The sequence below is a fragment of the Teleopsis dalmanni genome, chromosome 2 (assembly GCF_002237135.1).
Source record: "Teleopsis dalmanni isolate 2A chromosome 2, ASM223713v2, whole genome shotgun sequence".
NCBI classification, from domain to species: domain Eukaryota; kingdom Metazoa; phylum Arthropoda; class Insecta; order Diptera; family Diopsidae; genus Teleopsis; species Teleopsis dalmanni.
The window spans coordinates 168,436,154-168,447,179 of NC_051847.1; the positions used below are offsets into that span (position 1 = coordinate 168,436,154).

At 27.4% G+C, this 11,026-nt stretch overlaps 1 protein-coding gene across 1 annotated transcript in view; it reads right to left on the reverse strand.

The window, feature by feature from the left end:
- LOC119676122 (protein hedgehog-like) overlaps positions 1–9,722 on the reverse strand; it is a 36,120-nt gene extending 26,398 nt beyond the window's left edge. The window contains exon 1 of the mRNA XM_038087353.1: positions 9,128–9,722. Within this exon, the coding sequence (XP_037943281.1) occupies positions 9,128–9,673 (546 nt within the window). The 5' untranslated portion in view covers positions 9,674–9,722. The remainder of the gene's footprint in view (positions 1–9,127) is intronic.
- Positions 9,723–11,026: the final 1,304 nt, after the last annotated feature.

Genomic DNA, 11,026 nt, shown 5'->3' on the forward strand with positions numbered 1-11,026 from the left:
AGCACTTATTCCATATAATTAAAAATCTTAATTTATTTTGCCATATTTTTTTGTTGTTAATGTTGTTGTTATACTGCGCTAATGCACTGCACCGCAGTCACTGAACAGTAGGTGGTTATTAGTGGTAATAAACCTACTTAAAACTCATTAACCAAATAACACAAAAAAAAAACAAAAGCAACAACAGCAGCAATTCATTAATGAAGTACTAGCACTACTAAGTATCTTTGTATCTTTGAATAGCTATTCTTTTTGGTGCTTAGAATGTGCATATACGAAGAGGTAGGTCTCGCGGGTACCTGTTGAGTTGTTATTCCTGTACGCGCTAATACGCAGCCGATACTGTTCAGCATCACGTCAGATACTTTAGTGTTGCCACTCAGAGTGCTCGGCCACAGGTACGTAAACTCGTATATAAATTATTCGCGTTTTTCACACACAAATTTTTGGTTGCAATACAAATAAAAACTAAATACCGGACAACCTAAACAATTAACAATACCATTGAAAGCAATGGCAAATGGAAACCTTATGAACTGCTGCCAGAAATATCTCAAACGAACCATTAATGCCAACCAAAACTGCGTCTGTTGTGCATTATGATTTTATTGCATTTATTGCACATTTGTGCGGTTTGCTGACGTAGCATGAACCGGGCCACAACGAGTTCAATGTGTGCTTGTATCGGACTCACCCGCCTATATATAAGCAGAGAGGCGACCGTGCGTGCATCTTCTCGCCTCTATGCATCATTGTATATAGATAGATACTCTTACTGTATTTATGTATATTTTATAACAACATTTTTATAAATGATCTCGAATTCTTGCTACAAAATAAATGTTTTTAAATTTATTAAACATTTGTTTGCTTTCTGGGTGCATAAATCTGCGATTTATCATTTTACCCTAATGAAGTGCGTAGAGAATACATATATGTACACTATATTGTATCAGTTTAAGATATTTGGTAAAATTAGAGAAGTTTGAAAACTCAACAAAATGCTATATATTATTACACAAAATATTAAAATTATAATATAAATATACAAAGCATATAATTTTCAATTTATACGATTGAAAATCTTTTAAAAGATCTTCGTTTTTATATAAGAAATTGTGCAATTATTGAAAATACATTCAAGAAGAACCAGCACAAGGTTCTTCCATACATAAACTATATGCCGAAAAACATCGATTGTTTACTTGAAATTTTATTTCTTTTTTTAAAATTTTAAGAATATTATAATAAGTTTGTGGTAAAACTTTGCAATGAATATGGATATTATAAATATTTAATTTTAGAATGGAAAGAATTTTCATAAGAGCTGTTAGTTTTCATATTATCAAAACTATATATATAATAAAAAATTAAAAGAGGTGCTTTCCATCTTGAACCTCAGAATCAAATGCAGTCTACAGTTACAAAAATCTCATATCTGAATTGACTGTTATCAATATATAATTAATTTGAATACCTCAGAGATTTGAGAGATTTGTTGATAAAGAAGAACGACTCAACTGTCTTCATGTGAACTGGAAGTTTGGAAGTACCCAATCAATAAAAATTTTTTTGCGAATCCACATAGGATTGCCGAAACCCTTCAGTAATTCCAACAGTTTTTTTAGATCAACAAAAAAATACCCACAGAAATTTCGCAACGATTATTTTCAATATATTCACTTATATTCAAATTATTTGCTCACATTCGAATTATTTGCTCATATTCGAATATACAAACTTTAAATAAATAAATAAATAAATGAATAAATAAATAATATTTTTTTTAAATAAGAATTTATATATTTATATATAAAAATGTTGCTAACTTCGATTGACACAAGTCAAGTACGGCATAGGTTCAAATGCCTCCGAAAAATGTATCTGTGTTGCAAATTTTGCAGGGTTTGAGCTCAACCCTTGACTCTTATAGTCTGAAACCTAATATTTGGAAAAATATTTTGCATATAATATTTCAAGCTATTTTAAACTCTGGTTTTAAAGAACGATTTTTACTTCAGTCTGAGTACTATATTGGAAACCAATGACACGCTTATAGCGCATATATTCAAATAAGAAAAACCTATCAGTGTAACCTTGAATCTTCAAATATTGTCCACATTTCTTTTTTTAATCAATTGTAATTTGTTTGTTGCACTTTAATAAGCAAAGTATATTCCAGTATTTATTATATTATAGGAAACAACACTTAAAATAAATAAAATTAGCTGCGCTCCATGTAAAAAAAATAGAAGGGAAAAAAATTTATGAAAAAAATTCAGTAGCCCATTGCACCACCACTCAGTCTACATGACAATATGGAAACTATAAAATTTCCAACTACCAAACAGATACAATCTTGTAGATTTTTCTATGTAAATAAATCTTTTTTTTTCTTCCTTTTCATGGTAATGTTTGTTTATTTATTGTTTGTTATTGTGCCACGTAACAATTGTCAAAGGCAGATCCTTTTGTGAATTTTATAGGTGCCGCCATTGTCATTGGTATTTTATGTGCGTTTTAGGAGTGTGTATGGATGTGATCTAAAGAATGTCCTTGCACTATGCATTTCATGTAAGTGTTATGTGTAGCCTTGAAACGCGTTTTGACACACTCGGACCTTCTTTTACCTTGAAGAACCTTGTACTTGGCACTATTCTTAACGCCGTTCTCATAAGGAGTGCATAAAATATTTCACAACGACTTAAACTAAACAGCATTGCCAGGACTGACCTTGACTGTAGCGGAAATAATTGTTAGAATTTAAAAACAAAATTATTTTTTGTAAGAAAATATATATATTTTGTGTAATAAAAATAATACAAAGTGAAATTGGCGCATTTCCTTTATTGTCACATAAAAAGGAAGCTGGGAGCAAATTTCAGTTCGTTGTCGTTCCCAATTCAAGGTCCTTCTACTAATAGTAGTAATACTGACTGCTATTGTTGAGGGCCTAAAGGCAAGAGTCAATCTTTTGATTATTAATTGTTGCACGTGCAACCGATGTGTGACAATTTATCATAAAGACTATTCACTATAGGCGATGTGAAGGTCGGACTAAGAAGTAAGCTAGGACGCGTGGCAGATTTTAGATAAGCACAATTGCTGTCAGCCTTTGGTATGTAAATGAATCTACACCAAACAACTACTTTAGTTATAAAATTTTTATTTTAAAATTTAAAAAAAAAAATATTAATGTATGTATTAAAATTATATATTGTTATTCGACAATGCAAACTATCGGTTAAGGAATATAAACTATTTAATATAAACGGTTTATACTCTTAATTTATAGTTATATACTATAGTTATAAATTCTATTTATTTGTATTTTAATAGAATATAGTAAATTATTTTTATTTTTGTTACAAAAGACTTTTTGAGTTAAATATGGGGTGTAGCTAAGATCGCCTCCACTGATATACTAATAACATATATATAATCAATAAAGCGTAAAAAAGTATATTAGTTTATAGTATTCTTTTACACATTATTATATATTATTAAAACTAAAATAAAATTCTTTGAAGTCATCAGTACTTAGCAACTGAACTTCATCCTTCATGTTGAAGTGAACTATCTCGTAAAATTCATAGAGGGCACATAAATTATATGTACTTAGATAATTAATTTATAAATTGTGTGAAAAGTAACTAAACTACATCGATACTAAAAAATTTTTTAAAAATGCAAAGCAAATCATTTAATATATTAAAATTAATTTAATGTATTAACTTTATATAACAGAAAATCTTATTTTATTTAAAGCTTGTGAGCAATATTTTTCAGTATGGGACTAAGCAAATTGGAAGTGGCAAAATGTACCACCAAGGCACCAGTGATTGTTCCCAGTATTTTTGACTGAGCTCTTTCGATGCTACAAGTCCATAGCTGGATACCATAAGTCCATATTGGTTTTATGATACAGTTATACAAAAGTATTTTATACTCTAGGCATAGGGAGGATCTGTTATTAAACAGCCAATGCAACTTAAAGTTAGTCGCTTGTCTAGGTAAGTTATAGTATATAATTGTGACATGGAAATGTTATTCAGTAAAATAATTGGAGATACACTCCGATTTTAGATATAAATGACTTATTTACATTTTAGTTAATTAATTTTAATTTGCCACTTTGACAACCATAGACAATCAGTAAAATATTTTTAACAACAAGAAAAACTTCATATTTATTTATATTTATATAAACCAAAATCCTTTCCTATACATAATTTATGATTTTACAAATTGCAACACTACATATAATCCAGAATATTTCAGCAATATTTAGAATGTATATATATATATTAAATTTCCTTATTCCGCTATAGATACTTTTTATACACTTTATCTATTTATAATACCCATTTACCTATTTATAATACCTATTTATATAGAAACTATTACACATCATAAATGAGCTAACTACTTAATCTGATATTTGAAGGCCGTCCAAAACATATGACACATTATAGACTGTCGACTCTCCTTAATCTATAGTAGATTAGTAGATTATTTTATCTACTGTAGAGGAACTATATAATCACATGTAAGCCATTAAACGTCACATATAAACAAACTACTTAATCCAACTTATCGGCGTTGTAATTACATTGTGATCAAGTATTGATTTATGTATATTTTCCGGTCAATTTAATAAAACTATCTGCAAATTAGTACAATAAAAAACTTCAAGTTTATTGTACAAAAAGAAAAAAAAATAAACCTTAAAATACGTGTTGTGATTAAAATAATTAGATAATGTTTAAGTTTTAATACCGCTATTATTAACTAACTATTAGGTGTTATAATACAAAAAAAAACTACGCAGTCTATTGTTAGTGTTTTAATTTTTTTAATTTTTTTATTTATATATTTTTATTTTTTTTTTTTTTGTTAATGACAATAGTTTCTGGGCCAATTGTCAAAATCATAAGTTTGGGGTCATAACACTTAAGCACCGCGGCTAACGGCTAGCGGCTACTTTCACTGATAAGATAAAAACTGAATTGAACGTTTAAAATGCTTCAAGAGCTGATATCAATTGCATGAGTTTGCTAACAGAAACTCAGAAATCTTAATGAATTAATCAACTTTATTGTTATTATTCACAAGAAAAATTATTATCTAAAATTGTTTTGCTAAAACCTCAACAAATTTAAAATAGAATTATTAATGCAGTTTTTTTTTTTTTTGTTTGCTTTGCAAACTTTTGGCGGCAATTATAACAAAACTAAATATGTAGTACGTATGTTTGTGTATCTGCGAGATACTCGTATACGTAGAGTATCTAAGTATATTGTACATATGAATATTCACATTAATAGTAAAATATTTATGCGGTTATTGTTATCTGCTATTTTACTGCCAATTTATTGCTTTTGTTTTTGTTTTTGTTTTTGTTTTTTTTTTAAATAAAAACATTAAATGCAAAGCAAAGTAAACATATGTTTTGTAACCCAGACTTATTGGGATTTTATTACGAGTATTCGCATTTGGAATATTTCGTACGTACTCGACACTTGAGCATTAGATATGCGATGATTTGTTATGTTAATAGTTTATTGAACTCTGGTGAGTGATTTAATTAAATAAATTTCATTATTATATGAAATAATAGTAATATTCTTAGGAATTAATAAAATAATAAGAAGTAAACAATTCTTAATAAAAAATATAATTTTGATTTAATGCTAAATAAACTTGATCACTCTCTTCAATATAAAAAGTCTTTGAACTCATGATGAGGGCAAAAGAGTGATTTTAGAGTCATTAGAATCACAGTTCTTGCGATTTGTAAATCACTCTGATATTTAAATTATGATAGTAATCACAGTTTATTTAGCAAATTGTAATATAAGTATTTATTCTGATTATACATATATCTAATTCAATGTATCTCTAAGAATTTAATTATGTTCTTGTTTCTAATAACAAAAACAGAAGAAATTAATGCATTGTGGCACTAGAAATATATAAATAATTTTTATTAATTTTTTTTGTTATAATTTAGTTTAATATGTTATATGACAAGAAATCTATTTCGATCAAATAAATTTACTTTCTTGACACTTGCAGTCCATAAAGTATATATATGGACAAATAAAATAACAGACTTTGCCAAAGACCATCAATAAAACAGCTGCATGGGCAGTCCAAGCGTACACTTGATACTTTTATCAAGTTTCTTTGGGATTTGCAAATTTCATCTAATTGTGATAAAAATTTTTTTAATATTAAATTATATTTATGACAATTAAACTGAACCTAACGCATAAAATTGAATAATTACACTAAATCAGTGTTTAACGCTAATTGTGATTTGAATCACTGTTTAAGCCGAAATCATGGGTTTTATATCTATCACACTATATTATGTATAACAAGAATTGCTATGATTTGCTGACGTATTAAAAGATATGCTTCCGTCATTAAATTTTAACTTAAACTCTAAAAAAAATTCTAAGAACCTGTCACTAAACGATTACTAAAATCTAAATTTAATTCTTTAAAGCTTCCAAAAAAGTACCAAAAAACCATATAATTACATATAATCTAAACTAAATATAATTTATATCCCACAAGTGTACAGAGCTCTCAAGTATCGATAAGATCATTTAATGTTTTTTTATAATGCTTTTTAGTTAAATTTTAAATGCAAAAAAATGACTATTTTTAGATTGTTCCATTAAAAGCACTTCAAAGATATATCAAGGCACAGTTAAATAGTCAAAAATTTTTCAAAATTATTTATATGTATATACTATATTATATATATATATAAGAAAATAAATGTGAAAGTCTTAACACACTTAACAAATTAGCAAACATTTTGATATATATTTTTTTTAATAAAAAACACTTCAAAATTGCAAGTGTAAGCCTGAATGGTTGTTAGATTAATTCGAAATTGTTGCATTAATAAAAAAATATTACTCAATTAGTGAGTACTTATAAATTACTATAATAAAATATAATCTGTATTCAAACAATGATGCGAAAACAGTTAACATTTAACCTTTACATATCCGGCGATAGTCTGCTCTTGCCTAAATCGCTTGCAGTTTACACTGAGTTTGTAAAATTCTAGCCAAGTAACGTCTGAGTCTGAGTAAGCTAGCAATTCTGCTTAATGAACTGTAAACTATTAATAAATAAATTAGATGAGAAAATATTTAATATTTACATTTTATCTAATTTATTAGGAAAAAGTTAGTCATAACAAATACAAACAGCTCGAAAAAATATGGTAGGTTAGTGCTAATAAAAATGATTTTTATTTAGTTTTTGTGTTTGAATAAAGTTTCATTTAAACTATTTCGTATATAGTGATAATGTGAGCTTAGAAATTGCTATTTACATAAACAATTATATTATTTATGTTTATATATTATTTTCAGTTTCAGTACAAAAAAAAAACAAAATTAAACAATATTTGCAATCTATTTAAGTGTAATAGAAAATAATAATAGACAAAATTGCAAATTATCAAGTCAGGAAATTGCATGAATTAAGTTCGATTTTAAGGTTTTTGGAATTTAGTAAATATTATTGTTAATTTTTTTTATGAGAATAAAAAATAAACCTATAAAAAATAAAACTATTTGATACATATGATTGATCTCTTTGCATAAATAAACATCCTCAGATTTTATATATTCCAAACAATTTAAAAAAAAAATCTTCTAGTTAATATTTAACAAAAAAAAATCTTTGAATTATTTATATTTAAGTATAATTTTAATTTTTATATATTTTCACTGTTATTAAAAATTAGCTGTGATTAATTTTTAATAACTAATTAACTAAAGTGCTAATATTTCTACACACAAAATATTTCTTGCTAACTGTAGATAAATTTAAATCTTATGGCTAATAAAATGAATATTATTTTCTTGAAATTATAATTTATGATTTAAAATAGAGTAATTATTCATTATTTTAATTTTGATATTTTGTTCTAAAAATATATGAGTCAATGAATTTTAGTTCCGATATATAAATATGTATAAATTATATATGTGTAAATATGGAAAATCTAGACATTAAGGAAGACTAATATTAACTAAAACATATACTGAAAAGATTTAAAATTTTGAATGTAAAAATAGTTTAGTCATCAGTATAAACCATACATAATGATATAACTATATCATAACTATAATAAGAAAAACTTCTAAATAAATATCAATTCTAAATAATACTAGAAATTCTATTTAGCTTATTTAAACAATACTATTCTAAAAATAATCATATAAATTAAAACCAAATATTCATTAAATATTTTCAAGAAAATTTCAAGTATATTTAATGACAAATAAGTCGAATTTTGGGAATATTATTTATGAATATTATAAAATCTAAATAATATTTAATGGAATGTATTTATCAAATTGAAATATTTATTTTTTTAAAAGTTATTTTTGGCTTATTCGCAGTTAATCGATTGAAATACATTCCACTTTTATTTTATTGAAAAAAATCTATAATTAATTAATTTAGTATAATCAAATGATATCCCTTAGATAGCAAAATAATCAGTTCCGATATTATTCACAAGAGTTAAGCAAGAATACTTGACCCACCATACACATATGACGCATATAATATATCTTTAATTTATTATGTCTATTTCTAAGTCATAGTAAAGCAGAGTGCAAAAAAAATTCAAAGCAGACATTTTACTTATGACTATTAACTAAGAAAAAAAAAGAAAGAAAATTCCCTTAAAAAATTGAGAATTGAGAAAAAAAATTAAATCAAATATCTAATATAATATATCAACTATTTTTTTTAATAATGACAGTTGCAATACTTATTACTTTGTAGATACAAATAAATGATTGTTGACAATTTCTAGTTAGTGATCTTATGCCCACAAATTTTTATATATAAACCACTCAAGAGCCGCACGACTAAAACCGTTACCAGATAAGATACGGTTAACTTCAAGAACTTTTTTTTTAATATTTTTACTTTTATATTATTTTATTTCAATTAATGTAGTAGCGAATTATCAGTACAAAATAACTAAGTAACTGATTCACAACAAAATTGAAAACAGACAATACATAATATAATAAAAAATAAAATTAAAAATATTACGAAGAAATTTTCTAAAACTTACTCTCGACATAAGACGATCAGCTCCAGTGCCTTCTTCATCCTTGAAAACAATATCGGTATTATAATTCATAACCAAGTCCTTGAATTTGGGTGAATGTCGTGTTATTACACCCTCACTGAGCCCAGAAGCACCATGTGTTTTCTCTGATTTCATGGGCATATGCTCGTTCACTACTAATGGCGTTAGCTTACGACTTCTACGTGGTCCACCAATACCTCGGCCCGGACCACAGCCATAACTAGTAGCGAAGAGCGTTAGGAATAGCACAAGGGCATATAAACGACGTAGGCTTAAATTTTGCTGTCTGCTGGTATTTCTGTCGGTACCGTTCTTATTGGCACGCAATTGGCAGGTAAACGTTGTATCGCAGCTGGCACTATTGTGCACCTCGCAGACTGCAAAGGGACTTTCGTATTCCATACTGTCTTTACTGGCTTTTGTAACGTATTTCTGTGCTGAGTTCTGCTGTTGGTTTTGACACTTTCTGCAGCAATTGGTATTGTGGCCCAGTGCTTGCAAACGTTCTGATATATCCATCGTATACATTTTTCAAAGCTTAATATTTTTAAATTTATTTATATAGAAATTTTTTGCAATTTTTCTTTTCCCAGCACTTTTTAAACGTTTTCTTAATTAGTTTGCAAGTTAAAATAATATAATAAAATATTAATAATTTTTTTTATTATAGTATTCGTTTTATGTATTATTTTTTAATTTGTGAAAAAATTTTAATCCTTCTGTTTTCTAAAGCACAACACTTGGTTTAATTTATTTTTTATTTAAATATTTCTTTTATGTACACACGAATTAATTATAAATCCCGCTTTCACTGTTCGTTATTTCGTATCTTTTCTTTAAATTTTTTTTTTAATTATTTTATTTTTGCACTTTTTAATTGAATTTAATTTATTACTTTCACACTTGTATTTGGTGTCGTTCTAAACGTTCACAGCGACAACCGTTGCGTTCGCAAACTGATTGACAAATGACATTACGTTTCGAGGGTGCTTTCAAGAACCCTGAGTGCTGCCGCCGTCGCTGTTGCTATTGCTGTTGCTACCGCTACCGTGATCGTTATCCTATACGATACATTCTGTAAATACGAACCGTAGCCGATGGTTAGCTACGAAATGAACATGGCAAAATGAACACCGCAATGTATCTGTCAGATACACATACTACGTGTGTACACTTGCTTATCTGCCAGCTTATGTTATTCACTTTTACATTGCCATTATGTTGTATCTCATTGGACTCTACAGTCGATACGCACACAGCTGAGCAAGAAATGAACACTGTTTGCAAGTGTGTGTATGTGTTTTCATCTTGAGTATCTTTTTACAATATTGTGCACAAAAGAGATAACAAGAGTGTTGCGCACTCTCAGTTGACTTTACAGATATTCACACAAATGTATCTGCACTCATACCACACCATATGATCACATACATAATTATGTAGGTATATAAAAAAATTGGATTCATTTATTGCGCTTATGTGTTTGGGCACTTTTGCCAATAGGATGGAATTTTTTAATGCTATTATTATTATTTGTATCTGATGTGTTGCTTGCTATTGTATCTGCAGGCGCAGACAATTTCTTAACACTTGCACTCATCTTTGAGTTGTGGCTTGTTACCTTTTTATAAATTGCAAAAGTATTCCTGCAACATGATTTTTTTGTTCAAGATTGTTTTTTTTTTGCTTTAGAATGAAAAGTTTTTTTAAAAATAAAATAAATTTTAAAATGTTCCGGTTTTTTGTACAACTTACAGATACTATTGTATGCTGCCTATATGCAGAGTTTTTTGTTACAAGTCGCTTTTGTTTTGGTTTGTTAAATCTTTTTACCAATATTACATTGGGCCCTAAGCAACTTCCGTTCATCTTGCTGCCTTA